General features: G+C 42.4%; 2 protein-coding genes across 2 annotated transcripts in view; one reads left to right on the top strand and one right to left on the bottom strand.

The window, feature by feature from the left end:
• MAN1A2 (mannosidase alpha class 1A member 2) overlaps positions 1–23693 on the bottom strand; it is a 320220-nt gene that overhangs the window by 117766 nt on the left and 178761 nt on the right. The window contains exon 5 of the mRNA XM_054042404.1: positions 22071–22151. Within this exon, the coding sequence (XP_053898379.1) occupies positions 22071–22151 (81 nt within the window). The remainder of the gene's footprint in view (positions 1–22070; positions 22152–23693) is intronic.
• LOC128844573 (signal peptide peptidase-like 2B) lies at positions 17447–19261 on the top strand. Its single transcript, XM_054042413.1, has one exon. The coding sequence runs from the start codon at positions 17447–17449 to the stop codon at positions 19259–19261; it is 1815 nt and encodes a 604-aa protein (XP_053898388.1).

Below are 23693 nucleotides of genomic sequence, written 5' to 3'. Positions count from 1 at the left end.
CCACACAACAAAGCCATCTGTTTCAAAATAAAGGGCTCTTAAAATCGAATTTCTGTACTCCTCCCCGACGAGGGGAGTAGCGCCGAAATCGATATTGCCATTTCGAATTAGGGTTAGTGTGGCCGCAATTCGACGGTATTGACTTCCGGGAGTGACCGCTCTGGACAGCAATCAGAACTCGGATGCACTGGCCAGGTAGACAGGAAAAGCCCCGCGAACTTTTGAATTTTATTTCCTGTTTGCTCAACATGGAGAACACAGGTAACCATGCAATCTGATAATCGAAAAAGAGCACCAGCATGTACCGTATGGGAGGTACTGGATCTGATCGCTATATGGGGAGAGGATTCAGTGCTAGCCGAACTACGTTCGAAAAGACGAAATGCCAAAACTTTTGAAAAAATCTCCAAGGGCATGATGGAGAGACGCCACAATAGCGACTCAGATCAGTGCTGCGTGAAAGTTAAGGAGCTCAGACAAGCCTATCAAAAAACAAAGGAGGCAAACGGTCACTCCAGGTCAGAGCCACAGACATGCCGCTTCTACGCTGAGCTGAATGCAATTCTAGAGGGGGCTGCACCACTACCCCACCTCTGACAGTGGATTCCAAGGCGGGGGTAATCTCAGCCACACCTGAGGATTCTGCAGGAAGGAGGAGGAGGATGACGACGAGCTTGCAGAGAGCACACAACACTCCGTTCTCCCCAACAGCCAGGATCTTTTTCTCAGCCTAACTGACAAGCCTCCCAAGGCAGTAACCAAAACCATGACCCCATGGAAGGGACCTCAGGTGAGTTTACCTTTTAAAATATGAAACATGGTTTAAAAGCAAGCATTTTTTAATGATTAATTTGCCCTGAGGACTTGGGATGCATTCGCGGGCAGTACAGCTACTGGAAAAGTCTGTTAACGTGTCTGGGGATGGAGCAGAAATCCTCCAGGGACATCTCCATGAAGCTCTCTTGGAGGTACTCCAAAAGCCTTTGCAGAAGGTTTCTGGGCAGTGCAGCCTTATTCCGTCCTCCATGGTAGGACACTTGACCACGCTGTGCTAGTAGCAAGTAATCTGGTATCATTGCATGACAAAGCCTGGCAGCATATGGTCCCGGTGTTTGCTGGCATTCAAGAAACATCCGTTCTTTATCTCGCTGTGTAATCCTCAGGAGAGTGATATTGCTCATGGTAACCTGGATGAAATACGGGAATTTAATTAAGGGGCTAGAGGTGGCCCTTCCTACTGGGCTGTTTGCCTGTGGCTGAAAAGAAATCCTTCCCTTCAGTAAGCCAAGCGCTGAGGGGAGGGGGGACTGGCGCTGAGCTTTTCACCTGTGGCTAGCAAGCATCTTCCCTGATACCAGCCACGCGGTGGGGGGAGGGATAAAGCGATCATCCCAGATAATTGGATGGAGGGGGGGGTTAGTTTGTTTTCTGCTGCTGCAGGTTAACAGGAAAACCGCAGCACTCAACGGGCTTTGCTTGGTATGTGGGAAAGGAGGACGCAGAAGCCGAAAGACAATGGCTTACCATGGCCGCATGCAAGCCGAATTCTGTTGCCCGGACCTGCATCTGTGATCTCTAACAGCAAAGCCACAGGCACTCAATATTAAAATGCAAAATGCGACCTTGCACAGAAATCACATGTGCTATGTAATGTGAATAGTGTTGTTCACCGTGAAAGAGTATAAGCATTGTTCTGTAAAATGGATCTTTTTAAATACTTCTCTCCCTTTTTTCCCTCCCTCCCTCCAGCAGCTGCAAATTATTCAAGCCTCCCTCCTCCGTCCCGAAGGCTATCTCAGATAAGGCGTTGGAAAAAGAGGACGCGAGACGAGATGTTCACAGAAATCATGGAATCCACCCGCAATGAAAGAGCTCATCTGAATGAGTGGAAGGACACGGTATCAAAGTACAGGATAGATGCCAGTGAACGTGAGGACAGGAGGGACCAACATGAGGAACCAACGTGAAGACAGAAGGGACCAACGTGAAGAGAGGAGAGACGCTCGACATGAGAGGTGGCGGCAGGAAGATCAGAGGAGGCAGGATGCAATGCTGGGACTGCTGCGTGAGCAAATAGACATGCTCCGGTGTCTGGTGGAGCTTCAGGAATGGCAGCAGGGTCACAGACTGCTGCTGTAGCCCCTGTATAACCACCCTCCCCCTTCACCATGTTCCATAGCCTCCTCACCCAGACGTGTAAGAACGCGCGGGGGGGAGGCTCCATGCACCCTCCCATTCCACCCCAGTGGACAGCCCAAGCAAAAGGCTGTCATTATTTTAACCTTTTTTTAGTGGCCTTTTCTTTCCCTCCGATCCTCCTCCCAAACCCCACCCGGGCTACCTTGTCAGTTCTCTCCCTCTTTTTATAATCAATTAATAAAGAATACATGATTTTTAAACGATAGTGACTTTATTTCCTTTGAAAGTAAGCTGTGATCGAAGGGGGAGGGTGGGTTGCTTACAGAGAATGAATCAATAAAGGGGGTGGGTTCATCAAGGAGAAACAAACAGAACTTTCACACGGTAGCCTGGCCAGTCATGAAACTGGTTTTCAAAAGCTTCTCTGATGTGCAGCGCTTCCTGGTGTACTCTTCTAATCGCCCTGGTGTCTGGCTGCGCGTAATCAGCTGCCAGGCGATTTGCCTCAGCCTCCCACTCCTCCATAAAGGTCTCCCCCTCACTTTCACAGATATTGTGGAGCACACAGCAAGCAGCAATAACAATGGGGATATTGGTTTGGCTCAGGTCTGAGCAAGTCAGTAACGTGCGCCAGCAACCTTTTAAACGTCCAAATGCACATTCTACCACCATTCTGCACTTGCTCAGCCTGTAGTTGAACAGCTCCTGACTACTGTCCAGGCTGCCTGTGTATGGCTCCATGAGCCATGGCATTAAGGGGTAGGCTGGGTCTCGAAGGATAACTATAGGCATTTCAACATCCCCAACGGTTATTTTCTGGTCCGGGAAGTAAGTCCCTTGCTGCAGCCGTTTAAACAGAGTAGTGTTCCTGAAGACGTGAGAGTCATGAACACTTCCCGGCCAGCCCACGTTGATGTTGGTGAAATGTCCCTTGTGATCCACCAGTGCTTGCATCACCATTGAAAAGTACCCCTTGCAGTTTATGTACTGGGTACCCTGGTGCTCTAGTACCAAGATAGGGATATGGGTTCCATCTATCGCCCCACCACAGTTAGGGAATCCCATTGCAGCAAAGCCATCCACTATGACCTGCACATTTCCCAGAGTCACTACCTTTGGTAGCAGCAGCTCAGTGATTGCTTTGGCTACTTGCATCACAGCAGCCCCCATACTAGATTTGTCCGCTCCAAATTGATTCCCGACTGACCGGTAGCTGTCTGGCGTTGCAAGCTTCCACAGGGCTATCGCCACTCACTTCTCAACTGTAAGGGCTGCTCTCATCTTGGTATTCTGGCGCTTCAGGGCAGGGGAAAGCAAGTCACAAAGTTCCATGAAAGTGCCCTTACACATGCAAAAGTTTCGCAGCCACTGGGGAATCGTCCCACACCTGCAACACTATGCGGTCCCACCAGTCTGTGCTTGTTTCCCGGGCCCAGAATCAACGTTCCACGGATAGAACTTGCCCCATCAACAACATGATCTCCAAAGCGCCGGGGCCCGAGGTTTGAGAGAATTCTGTGTCCATGTCCATGTTCTCATCACTCTCGTTGCCGCGCTGCCGTCGCCGCCTCCTCCTTGCCTCGTTTTTCTGATCCTGGTTCAGCATAAACTGCACGATAATGTGCAAGGTGTTTACAATGTTCATGACTGCTGTCTTGAGCTGAGTGGGCTCCATGCTTGCCGTGGTATGGCGTCTGCAGTGTTCACCCAGGAAAAAAGGTGCGAAATGGTTGTCTGCCGTTGCTTTCATGGAGGGAGGGGTGAGGCTGTACCCAGAACTACCTGCGACAATGTTTTTTGCCCCATCAGGCCCTGGGATCTCAACCCAAAATTCCAATGGGCAGGGGAGACTGCGGGACCTATGGGATAGCTATGGGATAACTACCCACAGTGCAACGCTCCGGAAATCGACGCTAGCCCCGGTACATGGACGCACACCACCGAATTAATGTGCTTAGTGTGGCCGCATACATTCAACTGTATACAATCTGTTTCCAAAATTCGAATTCTGTAATATTCGGATTAATCCCATAGTGTAGACATACCCTAAGGAAGGAAGTCAGAAAGAGAGAGACAGAACCTGAAAATGGAGTTCACTACAGCTTCACTGATGAATTATGGCTTGACCAGAATGGACTATGCTTTAACATTCATTTCTCTATGCTAACCTAAGGACTTCCAGTGCTGTGGTCCAGTTGACTAATATATCCCAATCTGTTTTGAACATGTTGTTTGGGGTGTCACTGCAAATACTGGGTCAGGTGCATTAGTCCCTGAAGAGTACACAAGTCTCTAATGCTGATGACGCTCATTAAAAAAAATACATGTTAATTAAATCTGTGACTGCTCTCCTTGGGAGAGAATTGTATCTCTCCTGCACTGCAGTTTTATCCTCATTCTGCCATATATTTCGTGTTATGGCAGTCTCAGATGATGACACAGCATATGTTGTTCAATTTAAGAACACTTTCACTGCAGATCTGACAAAAGACAAAGAAGGTACCAATTTGAGATTTCTAAAGATGGCCACAGCACTCAACCTAAGGTTTAAGAATTTAAAGTGCCTTCCAAAATCTGAGAGGGAGTAGGTATGGAACATGCTGCAAGAGAGTCTTGAAAGAGCAACACCTTGATGCAGAAACAGCTTTTTATGTGACTCAGATGATGAAAATGAATGTGCGTCATTCCGCATTGCTTTGGATTGTTATCGAACAGAACCTATCATCAGCATGTAAACGCCCTCTGGAATGGTGGTCGAAGCATGAAGGGGAATACGAATGTTTAGCATATCTGGCACGTAAATATCTTGCAACGCCAGCAACAACACTGCCATGTGAATACCTGTTCTCACTTTCAAGTGACATTGTAAATAAGAAGTGGGCAGCATTATCTCCATAAATGTAAACAAACTTGTTTTTCTTGGTGACTGGCTGAACAAGAAGTAGGACTGAGTGGAGTTGTAGGCTCTAAAGTTTTACATTGTTTTATTTTTGAATGCAGTGATGCAAAAAAAATTCTACATTTGTAAGCTGCACTTTCACAATAAAAAGAGATTACATTACAGTACTTGTATGAGGTGAATTGAAAAATATTTATTTTGTTTATCTTTTTTACAGTGCAAATATTTGTAATAAAAAATAACATAAAGTCAGCACTGTACACTTTGTATTCTGTGTTGTAACTTAAATCAATATATTTGAAAATGTAGAAAGCAACCAAAATATTTAAATAAATGGCATTCTATTATTATTTAACAGTGCGATTAAAACAAGGATTAATTATGACTTTTTTTAATCTCATGATTAATCACGATTAATTTTTTAAATAATTTGACAGCCCTAATGTAAATGCATTCTCATTGTTTTCCAAAATACTGGAAGTAACTGCAGGTGGAAAAACCATATTCCTTTGTTTAGGGTGGGGTAGCTCCTGTTTGTCTGGCAAACATATTTTAAGAATTACAATTTCACTATATGTCCATAACTTTGCATCAGTTACTTGCACCTATATTACACAATGATACTAATAATCAGTCAGTTATGAGCTTTCCATTGACATATTACATGACATCTTTCAGAGACAGATTATGACAATACCGAGTTGGGGTACACTGGGCTGGGCAGGACAGCTGAAACTCACTGCTAGATATCAGGGCACCCTTTGCCCTCAGGCTGTGCCTCATATCCTCTCTCAACCTTTTTTTTTGCTAGACTGAACACGCCAAGCTCTTTCAGTCTCCTCACATAAGATAGGCTGTCCATTCCTCTGATCATCCTAGTAGCTCTTCTCTGTACTTGTCCCAGTTTGACTTCCTCTTTCTTGAAATGGGTGACCAGACTTGTGAAACCTCCAGATGAGGTCTTACCAGTGCCTTATACAATGCATTAATGCTTCTCTATCTCTAGTGGAAATGCCTTGCCTAATATGTTCTAGGATGGAGATTGCCTTTTTCAGAGCTACATCACATCTGTAATTGCTCAGAATCTATATGTTGACAACCCTGGCCAGCGCACACTTCTTTTCCCACAGAGGTCAAGGTATCTGTGTTGTTAGTTCCAAACTGTCTCTCTGGAAACACCACATTAATCTGCACAGAGATCAGGAAGTAGCCACTTGCTCCTCCCTCTCCACTGACTCACCCTCCTGGGGCTAGTAAAACAGATTTTTTCAAACAACCAATCCAAGGCCTGCCTACCAAACATCCTAATTTCCCGCCCCCCTGTAGCTCCCTGTTCCCCCTCCCTACTCCTCACAAAGTTCTCTGCCTCCAGCTCCTGCCAGTCCCCATAATAAAACAAAAAAATTGGGTAGATTGGCTACTGACTATTCTGCTGTATTCACAGTAAACCTCCCCATAAAATAAAAACATGTTATACTATAACAAACACAACTCATAGCAAGCAACATAAGTTATTACATCTTTACTGCACAGCTGTATAAAGATTTGGACTAGAAATGTCAGTGGTGGCTGTTCACCAGGAACCCTGGTGTAAGCACATTGTCTTGAACTACATAGGTAAGGCCCTACCAAATTCACAGCCATGAAAAATGCGTCACAGACCGTAAAATCTGGTCTTTTGTGTACTTTTACCCTCTACTATTCAGATTTCATGGGGGAGACCAGTGTTTCTCAAATTGGGGGTCCTGACCCAAAAAAGGAGTTACAGGGGGGTTGCAAGTATTGCCACTATTACTTCTGCACTGCCTTCAGAGCTGGGCGGCTGGAGAGCAGTGGCTGTTGACCAGGTACCCAGCTCTAAAGGCAGCGCCGCACCAGCAGCAGGGCCCTATACATAGGCAAGCACAAAGTGGCTGCATAGAAATCCTCTCACTTTTTTTTCTTGATTGGCATACATGCACTATAATCCTTTCAGTCTGCAAATCTATGCAAGCTAAAAAGTGAATATGTTCTTAAATGTCATATGCAATTTGGGTCCTCCAAAGGTGGGTGAAATATATATTATATATATTTTCCAGACCTGAAGAAGATCTCTGTGTAAGCTCAAAAGCTTGTCTCTCTCACCAACAGAAGCTGATCCAATAATTACCTTCCCTATCTTGTCTTTCTAATATCTTGGTACCAAAACAGCTACAACAATACTAAATGAGACATTTTGACATGCATCAAAAAGACTCCACTAGAATCTTTTTTCAAAATGCCTATTTTTGGACCACAGCCCAAATGATCCAATATTTTCTGCACTCCAACAAGGCATAGCAAATTTCAAGAAAATCCACACAAGCATGTGGACTATAGAGGACTCCGAAGCATTGTTCTTTAAGCAGGAAGGACAGAAGCACAATGAAGGGAAAGGACTCCTGTATACATCCATTTGCAGCATAGGGGGGCCTGAACGATGTGAAATGGCCCATTCATTGTAATGAGATGTTCTCAACTGAATGAGAATACCCCATGGAGGTGACTACTACCTGCAAAAATAGCTCTGAGATGTGTGACCTGCTCAATTCATCTCAGTGCATGTTCCCATCCCCCTCCCGCATGCTTTTGATGCTGTGGTATGCACAAAGTATGCCTCTTCTCAGCTCCCCACCCAGAACTCAGCTCACAGGGAAAGGGTCCAATGCTTGTAGCTGGACACATGCCCCTCAGAACCTGGCACACACTGGGGGCAGTGAAAGGGCTCAGACACCCTCAGAGAAGCAAGGCCTCTTCATATGAGGGGGGACTCAGCCCCCCTGGAGGGGCAGGAGCCCCTCATATGTTGGCACAGACATGGGAAGGGAAAATGTGGGACTGACAGGTGCTCCTGCCCCTAGTCTACCCCAATCCTCGTGCCACTCAAACCCACGTCCTACTTCCCAATGTCCCATCCCCTCCACTCAGGAATACCCATGATGCGAACCAACTGTAACAGAACTACACCATCACCCTTGCAGCTCTTGTTGTAGGGGGTATGACCAAGGAAACAGAAGACATTGCCAAAGTGCCACTGTGTTCCAGCTACCTTCAGATGCTGAAATAGTCCTTTGAGGCCAGGGACAGCCATGTTTAAGTTAAAGCAGCTGCGAATATGCTCCAAATTACGACAGGCAAACTGGTCACCAGTTTTCTAAAAGATATGTTTTTAGTTCAAAAAGGAACTATTTCAGGGAAATTCTATGGTCTGTGTTCTATAGGATGATCACAATGGCCCCCTCTGTCCTTGGAATCTATGAGGTCAGAAGGGATCACTGTGATCGTGCAGGAGGTGAGACTAGATGATCTCAGTGACCCCTGTTTGAACTATAGCATATCTTTTAGAAAACATCTAATCTGAATTTTAAAATTGCCAGTGATTGAGAATCTACCATAACCCTGGGTAAATTGCTCCCAGGCTTAATTGCTCCCAGGCTCTCGTGCCTTTATTAGCATTCTGAATTTGTCTAGCTTTAATATCCAGACACTAGATCTTGTTATACCTTTGTGTACTATACAAAAGAGCCCATTATCAAATATTTGTTCCCCATCTGGGTACTTAGGACTGTAATCAAGTCACCCCTTAACCTGCTCTTGGTTAAACTTAAATGATTGCACTCCTGGACTCTATAACTATAAGGCATGTTTTCCAATCCTGTAAATAAAGCATACATTTTTTAACAGCGCGGTAAGTAACCATTGGAACACTTTACCAAAGACTGTGGTGCATTCTCTCTCCATCACTGGCAATTTTTCAATTAAGATTGGATGTTTTTCTAAAAGATCTGCTCTAGGAATTATTTGGGGGAAATTCTATGGCGTGTGGCACACAGGAAATCCGACAAGATGATCTCAGAGGTCCCTTCTCAGGCTGGAATATATGAATCATTCTCAAGGCTCTGCTCTGAATCCTCTCCAATTTATCAACATCCTTCTTGAATTGTGGATGCCTGAACTGGACACAGTATTCCTGTAGGGGCTGCACCAGTATCAAGTATAGAGGTAATATAATTTCCCTACTCCTACTCAATATTCCCATTTATGAAAAGTCCAGTACATATGAAATGGCTAAGGATTGGCATTACAATCTGTACTGTTTTGTGTGCATGTGTGTCTGGGGTCTGACATTTATGAAAAAAATGTGAAATTGCCAGTAGGGAATTGTCACATCAGAGAGTAACAGAGCTCTCATGACCACTTAAGAACACAGAGCTCATTTCTTGGCAATATAGTGAAATCTAATCTTTATATGATGGGATATCCACAATGTAATTCTCTCCTCTGTATTTCAACTTTTTGGTAAACTATTAGTGCAGATAAGCCCCTTCTAAGGGAAAGCCAAGCCTGCTGTCTGCAAACAGTTCATGAAACATGCTGTTTCACTGACTGAAGGGCTGTACTTTACATATTCAAGTCAGTTGTAGGACAAAAAGGTTCATTCCATTTCACTGGCATGCATCACCATAAGTTTCTTTAAGAAACCTGAACAAAAGACACACTGCATATCAATCTTCTGGAAAAGGATTGTTTTGATTATCTGTGAATAGCCTATCAGGTATTCCACATCCCTATTCCTCTATTTTCAATGACAGCTTTCAGGGTGAATTTATCCACCTGAATTTTATTATCAACTCACCCAGAAAGAGATGCCACTTTGATGATGGTTATCAAAATAAGAAAAGACAATCACATAAAAGAACTGTTTTATATCTGAGGCCAGCAAAGGTAAACACAATAAATAATTGGGCTTTTTATGTTGTGTAGATTTAATATAAGTAGCCTAGTTCAGAGAAAATAAAATGATAAATCATCCCTTTTATGATGTTAATAAATAAAGTAGATGAGAATACTTTGTTAGGATGGCATATAGCCCTCATCCTCCTACATGCATGCAAATACCACTAAAATAAAGTTTGCTTTGTTCTTTTTACATAATACTATTTTTTAAACATAGCAATATGCTATGGTGTAAATTTCATACGATTTCAGGCTTGTATCATATGTAAAGAATGACCGTCTATCCATTACTAGGGTTCTGTTATTTTAGGGCATTTTTTTAGTGTTTTACTTGTTTGCTGCTGCTGGGGTTTCTTTATTTGGTTTTATCAATCAAATTTGGAGTTTTTATGATCCACAAAGTTCCACCTTGTAAGAAAAAACAAGAATTCTGGGTTGAGGGGGTGAGTTTAAGCAGTTCTTTATCTCTCCGGACAATCCATTCTTTGTGCCAAACAAGCTAGAGCTGATTTATTAGTTTAGAAATTCCACATGAAGCTTTTTACTAAGTAGCCAGTAATTCTGGAAATGTATATTCTGAGAGAATATCTATCTGTAATTTGACAATATCCTTAAAACATAGTTAAAATCAAAGGGGATTACAAAACAGTATTCAACAAAACTCTCAAAGTTCTAAAGGAAATACCTGACAAACAATTTTCTAGCAGTTCAGAGCAGGATATGCCAAACAATCGAGGAAGGAATTTGTTTGTCAAAATGCAGAGGGAGGGGATTAAAGTTTCAAGTATTCCATTTCTAGCCAAAAGCTTTTGAGGTTGAAACTCAGAATCCAGGTTCAATCAGACAGAAAGAGTCCTTGTAGTGATAAAAGGAAGTGATTAATTCTCACCTGACCTGAGAGATGAAAATAATGGAAGACAGGCTTCCCAAGAGAGAGAGCTGATGACACCATGAAACAATGGATTTGAACAACTTTCTATTATTTGTCCTCGTTATGGAGCAGCCAGTAGACTTTTCATAGTTAATTAAGGCTGTAGCCCAGTTCCTATTATAAGCCCTCTATTTTTCACTCCCCTCTAAAATCTGCAAATAAAGACTTATGGGGTTGAAAATCAGGAAGGTGCTTCTAGAGCAAATGTAAAAGTTTTCTATCACGTTTCATGCAAATTGAATGAGGGGTTCCTGAACTATGGATCTCCCATAACTGACTGGCATTCTGTTTGCAAGTTCTTATACCTTTATGTGCTCACTTTTAACTTAAAAAGTACATGGAGTACAGGCAAACACACATCAGTGAACTCCACTGGATCAGCATTATGCCCTTCATTGGTTTTGGGAGCACCCAAGTACAGAAAATAAGAGATTTGATGTTCTTTTCTGGAACATTAGCTCCAATTAACCATCTTCAGATTGCTGCGATATAAGGAGGGTTATCACTGCCTGCTAATGATCCACACAAAGTTCACCAGACAGAGAAACTGCAATCAAGAGTAGAGCTGATACTGCATCCCTTGAGAGTGCTTTAGAGAGAGCCCCTCATCCACAGTAAACATGGGCAAAATGGAACCACCACCATTGCTTTCAATATCAAAATATCCTTTGGTCTATGTGAAGGAGCACCAGACTCGGAGCAACGAGACCATGGGGGCAGATTCATTTGACTTGAATGGGCCTCCACAGACTTACACTCGCGGAGGATCTAGCCCCCATTAGCCCATTATTACTTATAATTCTATGGAGTTTACAAGCTGCCTTCTTGAGGAAGACTTACCCCTACTTTAGGGAGAAGCGAAGAGTCTCCCATCTCGCAAATGAACAACAGAAGGCGGACCATGTCACACGTGTGTAGCTGGAATAAAACTAACATCTCTAACATGGCAGGTGAAAATCTCATCCATATAGCCACATTGTCTCTCAAGAATAATAGACAAAATCTATTTGCTTTGTTATGCTGTCTGCAAATATGATTATTCTTGCATAACCCATCGTCACAAAGCACTCTGAGGCCAACAGCTATAGGTAAAGGAAAAGTATCATTAAAAAATAAATATCACCTAGGAGTCCTAATTCCTCTGCTCACTAGATACTACTCCCTTCCAAAAACTAGTAGTAAAACGCAAGAATCCTGATAGCCAGCATTCTTCGGCTGCCTAACAAATAGTTGAAACTGAAGTTCTGTGTACTCCAACAGGAAGAGCTCTGCAGGAAGAGAAAGAATGGTTTTACAGTTAAGTCACTGATTGGAATCCAGGAGACATAGATTCTGTACTTGGCTATACTATAGACTTCCTATTTGATGCTGGGCAATTCAATTAAAACAGAATTTTCAGAGGTTACCACTAACTGTGTGTTCTTTATTTTCTGGGTACCCAAACTTCATACACTAAGGGTTTGATTTTCAGAAACGCTAAGCACTCACAGCAGCAACTGAAAGCTGAAAAATCAGACTCTAGGTGTGTCAAGTTAGGCCTCCAACTATTGAGGCACCATGCCTAGAACCCCGACCAGGGGTATTCTATTTGCTACCCAAGATTCATAAACCTGGATATCCTGGACGCCCCATCATCTCAGGCATTGGCACCCTAACATCAGGCTTGTCTGGTTATGTAGACTCTGTCCTAAGACCCTACGCTACCAGCACTCCCAGCTATCTTCGAGACACCACTGACTTCCTGAGGAAACTACAATCTATCGGTGATCTTCCAGAAAACACCATCCTGGCCACTATGGACGTAGAAGCCCTCTACACCAATATTCCACACAAAGATGGACTACAAGCTATCAGGAACAGTATCCCTGATAATGTCACAGCTAACCTGGTGGCTGAACTTTGTGATTTTGTCCTCACCCACAACTATTTCACATTTGGGGACAATATATACCTTCAAGTCAGCGGCACTGCTATGGGTACCCGCATGGCCCCACAATATGCCAACATTTTTATGGCTGACTTAGAACAACGCTTCCTTAGCTCTCGTCCCCTAACGCCCCTACTCTACTTGCGCTACATTGATGACATCTTCATCATCTGGACCCATGGAAAAGAAGCCCTTGAGGAATTTCACCATGATTTCAATAATTTCCATCCCACCATCAACCTCAGCCTAGATCAATCCACACAAGCGGTCCATTTCCTGGACACTACTGTGCTAATAAGCGATGGTCACATCAATACCACTCTATACCGGAAACCTACTGACCGCTACACTTACCTACATGCCTCCAGCTTCCATCCAGGACACACCACACGATCCATTGTCTACAGCCAAGCTCTAAGATATAACCGCATTTGCTCCAATCCCTCGGATAGAGACAAGCACCTAAAAGATCTCTATCAAGCATTCTTAAAACTACAATACCCACCTGCTGAAGTGAAAAAACAGATTGACAGAGCCAGACGAGTACCCAGAAGTCACCTCCTACAAGACAGGCCCAACAAAGAAAATAACAGAACACCACTAGCTGTCACCTTCAGCCCCCAACTAAAACCTCTCCAGCGCATCATCAGAGATCTACAACCTATCCTGAAAGATGATCCTTTACTCTCACAGATCTTGGGAGACAGACCTGTCCTCGCTTACAGACAACCCCCCAACCTAAAGCAAATACTCACCAGCAACCACACATCACTGAACAAAACCACTAACCCAGGAACCTATCCTTGTAACAAACCCCGATGCCAACTCTGTCCACATATCTATTCAAGTGACATCATCATAGGACCTAATCACATCAGCCATACCATCAGGGGCTCATTCACCTGCACATCTACCAATGTGATATATGCCATCATGTGCCAGCAATGCCCCTCTGCCATGTACATTGGCCAAACCGGACAGTCTCTACGCAAAAGAATTAATGGACACAAATCTGACATCAGGAATCAAAATACTCAAAAACCAGTGGGAGAACACTTTAACCTGTCTGGTCATTCAGTGACAGACCTGCAGGTGGCTATATTACAACAGAAAAACTTCAAAAACAGACTCCAAAGAGAGACTGCTGAGCTGGAATTGATATGCAAACTAGACACAATCAACTCCGGTTTGAATAAGGACTGGGAATGGCTGAGCCATTACAAACATTGACTCTATCTCCCCTTGTAAGTACTCTCACACTTATTATCAAACTGTCTGTACTGGGCTAGCTTGATTATCACTTCAAAAGTTTTTTTTCTCTTAATTAATTGGCCTCTCAGAGTTGGTAAGACAACTCCCACCTGTTTATGCTCTCTGTATGTGTGTATATATATCTCCTCAATATATGTTCCATTCTATATGCATCCGAAGAAGTGGGCTGTAGTCCACGAAAGCTTATGCTCTAATAAATTTGTTAGTCTCTAAGGTGCCACAAGTACTCCTGTTCTTCTTTTTGCGGATACAGACTAACACGGCTGTTACTCTGAAACCTAATTAATGGACACTTTTGAATATTTTGTCCATAAACCTGTCCATAACTCAGTTCTCCATGTGTAAAATGGAGATAATATCTCCATTTCTCACAGGGATGTTATGGAGATAATTTCATTAATGTTTATGAGGAGCTCAGATACCATGTTAATGAACACCACAGAAAAGTCCAAGAATAAAGGGTTTGGGTTGTGTGCAGTAAATAAGGCATGAAGCCACACATTGAATTAATAAAAAAGAAACACTAAATCAAGTAAGCATTTGAGCACTGGCACCTGAGGTACCATGCATTGCCCACCCTATGCAATGAATGAAATAGGGGACTTTGTGGAACTGATAATATGTGTCAAGTATCTGAAAGGTAGCCGTGTTAGTCTGTATCCACAAAAACAATATGGAGCCCAGTGGCACCTTAAAGACTAACAGATTTATTTGGGCATAAGCTTTCGTGAGTAAAAAACCCACTTCTTCAGATGTTTTTTACCCACAAAAGCTTATGCCCAAATAAATCTGTTAGTCTTTAAGGTGCCACCGGACTCCTCGTTGTTTTAATAATATGTGATCATGTAAGCTACCTCATAGTGCATATGCAGAAAATGACAGAATTAACACTGCATGGACTATATAATTGAATGGTCATTATTCATGACAAAAATGATACCACAAGCTTAAAATATAACAAAATTTAAACACAAAAACTGTTAAATGTACAGTTAAGTGTCCTTAGCTACTCATGCTAAACATGAGACTTTAATTCCCCAAATTCAAATCTTGGAAAAACAGGAAATGCAGAGTTAAGGTTCTCCCAAGTAATCCATTAAAAGAAAATTAGAGTTACAATAACCCCCCTACACAGACACATAAATACTAGAACAACAGGAAATGTAGAGTTAAGGTGACATAGCACACAGTTCAACCACAAAATTTAACTCTGTTTTTGTATGGATAGAAAGAGAAACTAAGAACATTACAGCACCTTACCTATGTCTAACAAAAATCTGCCACTTTCTCTGTGCCCACCACTACTCCAAATCAGGACTCCCATTCATACATTCCAACAGGATCCTCAACATGGTCCGTATAACAGTACTGACAGTGAGCAATTTCTACTGGTTGACAGAAATCACAGTGGTGTCACGCTAAGCTTTCCCTCATTACTTACTGGTTGCACAATCACAATTAAAGAGTCTAATAATGAATTACAGCACATCCTTAAATTACTTTTCTACAGTTCACACATGTGACCAAAGGAAAATATTCCCCACTCTCAAAAGAATGATGCAACAAGCTGCTAGCTTCCAAATCGGAGGTGGAGACGAGTGGTTGCGATGTGGGGCAGTATCACCTTAACTCTGCAATTACCAGTTTTGGTACATTTGTGGAGGGGGAGGGGTTGTACACAGCCCTCAGAAGGAAAGCAATGGACAGGTGCTGGCCTTTAGACAAACTGCCTTGCTGAGGGTATTACACAGTATAAGGGAGTGGGATATGGGTCCCCACCTAGAGAGAGGTGACAGCTGGCGATCTGAGACCTGATGTGGCACTCCTGGAGGGGGCCCCGGAGCAGGGTGTTACAGATGCTATTACCCCAAAACTGTTACAAATGGCCCCCCAGTCATTCTGTCAGTTAACCCAGTGGGATATATACAACCTGCTGATTTTACTTGGCAAAAAGGGTGAGATCACAAAGACAAATCAGTGAGTCTATTATCAGGGGGTAGCCGTGTTAGTCTGTATCTACAAAAACAACAAGGAGTCTGGTGGCACCTTAAAGACTAACAGATTTATTTGGGCATAAGCTTTCGTGAGTTAAAACCTCACTTCTTCGGATGCATCCGAAGAAGTGAGGTTTTAACTCACGAAAGCTTATGCCCAAATAAATCTGTTAGTCTTTAAGGTGCCACCAGACTCCTTGTTGTTTCAGTGAGTCTATACGAATTTTAAAGGCTAAGCTATTGATGGGGCAGAGGTCCTTGTGCAAGGCCAAATTAATTGAGCATCTCATGAAGGGGGACACCTAGATCTCACTGAAATAACTACTACTGTATTATGTCTAGAGTAATACATGCACTCCCTGTCTGCGCAGGAAGGCTATTGTCACTGCCACACATTTTGTGAACACTCACAACACTGATGCTAGCCCAAAAGACAATATACACAATGAATAGTACAGTTCTCTTATTACAAATCTGTTCAAGTTTATGCCAGTCTTATGCAGTCAGGAGGCTCCTGAGCAGCCCCTCATTTGGGTAAAATCTGGGTGTCTGACCTAGTTCTGCAGAGAAACAAGTAAAAGGAACCCATGTAACACCACTTTTTGGAACTTAAGGTTCTGCTAACCACCTCTCTTCTGCTCCTTCAATTTCCTGGTCACTCACCTACTTTTTATATGTCCCCCACTTTCCCATGCCTGAGTCTCTCAAAATACTCTCTTGCCCTGCTTTCTTTCTCCCAATATGTCTCCTCCCTCTCATGCTCTATATACACTCTCCCTCTTAGGTTTTATCACATGCAAAACAGGAGGAGCCAGAAGCAAACATCCTGGAAACAATGATAGATGGCAGCAATTTTTACTAAAGTTAAATGTGTACAAGTAGGGTGACCAGACAGCAAATGTGAAAAATCGGGACGGGGGGGGGGGGGGGTAATAGGAGCCTATATAAGAAAAAGACCCCAAAATCAGAACTGTCCCTATAAAATCAGGACATTTGGTCACCCTATTTACAAGGCAGTTGCTCCTGAAATTATGAAGTATTTTAAACAAAATCTGAAATCACAAGATTGGTGATAAAACCACAAGAACTAGCCACTCTGCCTCTACAACTACATGAGAAGAAGGCAGGGGCAGAGCTTCTTAGGCTGCTTGGGGAGAGGAAGGAGCTTGCTGTGTGATAGCAAAAGCCAGAACTTGTCTCCATGGGCAGATGGTAGGACTTGCAATATAACAGGCACAGCAGGACTTGTCTCCAGGGCGAGGTTACAGAGCTCGCAATGTAACAGACAGGGTGGGGTTTGTATCCATGGGGAAGGGGACAGGCTTGTCATATAACAGGATGGAGACTCTCCCAGACTGGGAGGAGGAGGGGTTTGCTATGTAACAGACAGAGGGCGGGGCTCATCTCCATGGGGCCACAGTTTATTATGTAATAGGTGGAGGAGTGGATGTCTCACCACAAGGAGAAAAGCTTTCTATGTGACAGGGAGTGTGGTGAGAGAAGGCAACCTGCAGAACCCAGAAAAGAAGATGACACTGCTGCTGTCCTGCCTCCTACTGCTTCTTAGTCCACATGTGCTTGCTCAGCACCTTGGAGTCATCAGAGTCATTCCAGAGAAGGGAGGGGATTACTGCTTCCTCTTCCCTTCTCACTGGGTGCAATCACTGCAGGATAAGAGTGGAAAAACCAAATGGCTTCAGCCACATCAGGACCTAACTTACTCAACCTTGTGTTGTCTTCCTTCCTCCTTTGGCGAGGAGGATTGTGATGGTGGGGGACTCAGCACTAGAATCGCCTCAGTGAGGAAGGGTAACTGCAACTTCTTTGAGAACGGCAGACTCCAGAGAATAAATGGAACACAAGTGCTATTAATCCTTGGTGGAGATGCCCCAATATCCCTCACAGGAGGCAGTGGATTGGGCCACAACTGGGGTCACTGTGAGGAGAGCATTACTCCTGTAAATCTGCTCAGTGACATGGACATAATCTATTTATTCTTCAAACACTTGGGCAGGCTCTTGAGATACAATACGGGGATCATGTTCATCCTTGCTGTAGGCACAGTCACCACTGGAGGCTACTGGGCAGGAAACATAGAGAAGAAAAGGCAGCAATACATGAAGTGCAGATGCAAAAATGAAGAAGATTTTGATGATGTAACAATTGACCCTGATGTCCTCTTTATCTGTGCAAGTGTAATAATGTCCTCCTTCATGCTGCTTGCTCTCTACTACTTCTACGATAACTTGGTGAATATAATGATAGGATTTTTTAGCTTATATGCATCCATTGGGCTTTACAGTTGTTTGTCTCCCTCTGTGAGCAAACTCCCATTTGGAGAATACAAACTCCATTTACCATATTTTCACAATGGTCCACAAGTTAGGACATTGTTCCTGGCAGGATTTTCTGTCTCCATCACTATCACATGGATGATCTTCAGAAATGAGGATCAGTGGGCCTGGGTCCTGCAAGATTTTTTAGGAATCTCTATCTGCCTTTATGTTCTAAAAACAATCCGCATGCCTACCTTGAAGAACTGCAGTTTGTTTCTAGCCGCTCTTTTGGTCTATGATGTGTTTTTCGTATTTATCACTCCTTTTCTAACCAAGTCTGGGGAGAGCATAATGGAAGTGGCAGCTCTCGGACCATCTGACTCTGTCAGTCGTGAAAAGATCCCTTTTTTGTTGAAGGTTCCAACATTATCCTCTGCATCAACCTTTAATGACAGCCCCTTTACTATCCTTGGCCTTGGTGACATTGTAATTCCTGGTTTCCTGATAGCCTACTGCCACAGATTTGATGTTCAGGTGCACTCCTCCAGAGTCTATTTTGTAGCTTCTACCATAGCTTATAGCTCTGGCCTCCTGGTGACCTTTGTAGTGTCAGCATTAATACAAACAGGTCAGCCAGCTCTCCTCTACTTGGTGCCCTTTACGCTTACCACTAGCCTGGTTGTTGCTCTTCTGCGCAAAGAACTCACAATTTTTTGGACAGGCAGTGGTTTTACAGAGGACTTATCTTGTCCTTCCTCAGAGATCAGCTATCCAGATACCCCAAGAGATTCAAATACACAAGTGTGTCAACAAGAAAGGGAAGAAAAACGGATCAATTTCACATTCAATGAAGAACAGCTAGATAACTCCATTGTAGTGACAGAAGAATTGACTGATTTCAACATATACGTTGAACAGAACTCAGACTCCATGCTATGTAAAGAAGAACCAATCAATCAACATGATGGTGAGCATAAGGGAGAGATTCTCAAAGCAGAGAAGAATGAGTCAGACTCTATGATAGAGGAAAAAGCTCCACAAACATACCCAGAAAACCTCAACATGTAATTATGATGCTGGTTTTGCAATCACTGAAGAGTCTGCCTCAAAAATGGATCAAAAATGCAAGAACATTCAATCTCAGTGTAGTAATAAACCTATAACATGTAAATCATCTTTCTAAAATGCAGTGCTTTACGTGTTCTGATATGTGCATGTGACAATTTTGACTAGACATCTGTACCATTTTGTTGTTCTTATGCTAGAAAGGTACAAATATTTTTTTCAAGTCATTTTATTAATGTTATTTTAAAAAGAAAGGGATAACCACTTTTACATAACTAATTCTAGGTAATAATGATGTCAACATAAATGAACACACTGAAATAAAGCACTCGTACAATATAATTGATGTATAACAATTAAAACAGGAGTCAATTAATGAAATGATAAAAATACAACTATAAAGTAAAAACAAAAGGAAACTAGGCTACCCAGGATAATACAAAAGAACTTAGGATACAGTATGAAAGATTTTCTTCAAGGTCTAGCAGTTTTCATACTGCCATGAACGACCCAGTCCTTTGTTTTCTATGTAAGAGTTCACTATTCAAATCCCAGACTCATCTCTCCCCATCCAAATATTATCCCAATATAAAATATCTGAAGATCCATTTTAGTAAACTGGAAGTCCAAACTTTCAGGGAAGGTTCAGCTGAATATTTTATTTATATTTAGGCATTTCAATTATGACTATCACCACATAACTGTGCCTTACAAACATTAATGAAAATATGCTCTACCTGAGGTTATGGGCTTCATGAATAATCAATGGATGAAGTTCTGTATCGTGTATTATGCAGGTCAGACTAAATGGTCATAATGGCCCTGAAATCTATGAATAATCCATATTAATTCCATTTTATAGGTGGGGAAAATGGAGGCCTTGAATAATTTTCCCAAGATCATACAGGGAATCTACTGCATAGCTGGGAAGAGAATACAGCTGTTCATACTCCCAGTTTCTGTGCTTTAACCATAAAATCATCCATCCTTCCAGCACAAAGGGGATAGAGCAGAAAAGTGAATTTGGCCCGATGCACTGAAAAAACCCTCTCTCCTCAAGCTACAGATACTGCAGAACTCTGCATGTATCTTCCCCAAGAAAGCCTGGGAGACATCCAGATGTGACAGATACCGCTACCTGAAAGATAATAGGTCACTGTTCACCAAACAAGTACTTAATAAAAGTTTTGTGACTAAACAAAGGATTATACAAGTCTGCACAATTTTAAGCCAAGGAACTAGCTGCTAAAACAAGACACTGTAAATCAAGTATGTTATTTTATTATTTTCCCATAGTACAACATTTGCATTTGTAACACCTAGGAGTAAATGTAGAACAACTCTGATTGGAAGAAGGGATGGTAACAGATATAATCGTTGTATAAAGTCTTTTAATTTCCACGGTACTCCATGATCAGGTTCCTCCACCACAAAAACAAGCACAGTTGATGCTAATTTTTCCTCCTGTGAGCAATTATCAGCATAGTCTCTAAAAACTGAAATACACCATGAAGACTACCATCCCATGTCTACACTCAGAAAACCAAGCTTGTATGAAAGTGTGTTAGCTAACATCTTTTAAGTAACATACTGTGTTAAACAACTTAACACTCAGTGTTGACAGGAACAAGCTATGTTTAGAAATGTGGGTTGATACATAAGCTGGGTTAAACACAACCGGCTAACACCTCTTTAAATACAACAATTGTCCTTGTCCAAACTAAGAGAAAAATCTTGTCAGTTAAAACGTGTTAGAAAACGTTAGTTAATACATTTTCTAACATGGCACATTTTCCTACTGTAGACTAGGACTTAGAGGTAGTTAAACTGCCATAACCAATACTTTGTTTCATGATTAAACAAACACCTCTATTCTCCACGGGTGTCAGTGCAGCATCTTTCACCAGCACTACATTTATTGTTTTAAAAATGAAGAAACAGAATGAGATTCAGCATATAATCCCCCAAACAGTCAGCAGACAGCAATAATTTTCAGCCACTGCTGACAGAGGCAAGTTTTATACCTGTGAGGTAGAGGTAAAAAGCTGAATCAGTTCTGAGAATACTGTCCCATATATCCAACCTATATTTCAAGATACCACGCAGGCTATATAAAGGTGAGGTGGTGGCCTTCCAATCCTACACTGTATATAGTAGAAGTTTTTCCCAGCAATCCCCATGCAGGAGGGGACAGAGAGAAGTCTAAATGTAGCCCGGATATAGAACAGGCATAATTCACAATGACTTCCGTGGGAACTGTACTTGTGAGATGAGTTTGATCCAGTGTGCCTCAGTCTTAGCCTATTGTTGTAGCAGAGTTATGGCTCCCTACACAAAAGATACCTGAGAAAACTGTCAAGGGTTTCTGCATTCAGGTACCTGTGTCCATTGGGGAACAAGTGGCAGCTGAGAAAAATTCTCTTTTGAGAGAGGTGGAATATCTTGAAACAAGGTATTTGTAAGCACTAGAGTCTAATGATTAAATAACTAGGGTTGAGGTGACTACTTGTGTAAGAAGGTTCAACTCTGTTGACAATTAAGTTGAAAAAACCTTGATAAAAAGAGCAAACTGGAGAAGGCACAGGCTGCTTCAAAGTCCTGGTAAAGGATCCTCAGTTAGCCTAGAGATACTGTAAAGTAATCAGCTTTAGATGAAGATTCCATGATCCCTGTAGAGTTGGGTAACACAGCCCATCCTACTTATTATATTAGCTCAAAAAAATACTGTGAAGCCAACAACTTCAACCCTTCCAACTATGCAGCTTTCATTTGATAGACTACTAATTTCCACACTTCCTTATGGTTTCCTTACCTCCTGTCCTGAAAGGTAATATGCTGCTAGAAGACCACCAATGAAGCGAATATTGACTTCAAAAACGGACACCTCTGAATTCTGGGAAGAGAGGAAAACGTAAATGTTTAAAAAGCTTCTCTATACAACAATCAAAGTATCAGAAGAAACTGTTATCATTAAGGTAAGCATAGATACAAATCCAAATGCACACAAGGACTTGTAGTTTGCCAATATTTGGATTCACAAGGACAACCCACTTGCAAATCTTCATGAAAAACAACCACCACAGCCTGTTTGCAACTCCCTCCTCTTAGCCAGAATCCCTCTCCCATATTCCTTCAAAAGTGCCAGCATCCACAACTACAGCCCACCCACACTGTCCTATGTGCCTCCTTCCACTCTTTTACCTTGAGCCTCCATAATTAATTTTCAGTATCTGTAGGATAATGATAACTACGAATAGGTACTTGACAGCCCCCTAAAAATGGAATTGTCCCATCTCACTTCAGGGTTCCAAATACAATGTATAATTTTTAGACCTAAATTATGGGAGACAATCCTTGCCATTCATCCACTCACCCTTTTTTCTGTGAGAGAGCTGCACAGAAACATATGACAAACTGGGAATTCTGGGACAATGTTAGCTGATTACAAAAATCTTATCACTTCAGTATTAATGAAATTCTCATAATGTACCACAATGTTAAAATATATACCTAATGCATATTACATTTAAGCTTAAAAAAATCCACAATGAAAATATATTTGCCCCAGAAGTTAAGACTTTTCTTAAGGTAATTAAGCCAAAGGTCTGGAATGTAGGCCATGCTCATTCTTGCTGTCCTAAATCATGAAATATCTCATTCTCCCTGCCTCCTATTGTTATTTTATGGGAACCTGCACAGAAGTAGGCAAAGGAGAACCCAAACCTCACTGAACTCCCCCAGGCAAGAAAAACACTGAAGAAAAAAAAACCTGACATGGTAAAAGGTGTCAAAAGACAGCCAGATAAGCTCAGGATTGGAGGGTAGAAGGAAAATGGCCACATCTGTAGATTTATGTAGCATACAAAGACATTTGTGACATCGTCACAAAACTGGACACTGTACTCCAGATGAGGCCTCACCAATGTCAAATAGAGAGGATTGATCACGTCCCTCGATCTGCTGGCAGTGCATGGGATTCCTCCTTCCTAAGTGCAGGACTCTGCACTTGTCCTTGTTGAACCTCATCATATTTCTTTTGGCCCAATCCTCTAATTTGTCTAGGTCCCTCTTTATTCTATCCCTACCCTCCAGCGTATCTACCACTCCTCCCAGTTTAGTGTCATCTGCAAACTTGCTGAGAGTACAGTCCACGCCATCCTCCAGATCATTAATGAAGATATTAAACAAAACCGGCCCCAGGACTAACCCTTGGGGCATTCCGCTTGATATCGGCTGCCAACTAGACATGGAGCCATTGATCACTACCTGTTGAGGCTGATGATCTAGCCACCTTTCTATCCACCTTATAGTCCATTCATCCAACCCATACTTCTTTAACTTGCTGGCAAGAATACTGTGGGAGACCGTATCAAAAGCTTTGCTAAAGTCAAGGAATGATCACGCCCCTCGATCTGCTGGCAATGCCCCTACTTAT

Source organism: Malaclemys terrapin, chromosome 1 (assembly GCF_027887155.1).
Source record: "Malaclemys terrapin pileata isolate rMalTer1 chromosome 1, rMalTer1.hap1, whole genome shotgun sequence".
NCBI classification, from domain to species: Eukaryota; Metazoa; Chordata; order Testudines; family Emydidae; genus Malaclemys; species Malaclemys terrapin.
This window is presented reverse-complemented; position numbering and strand designations above follow the sequence as displayed.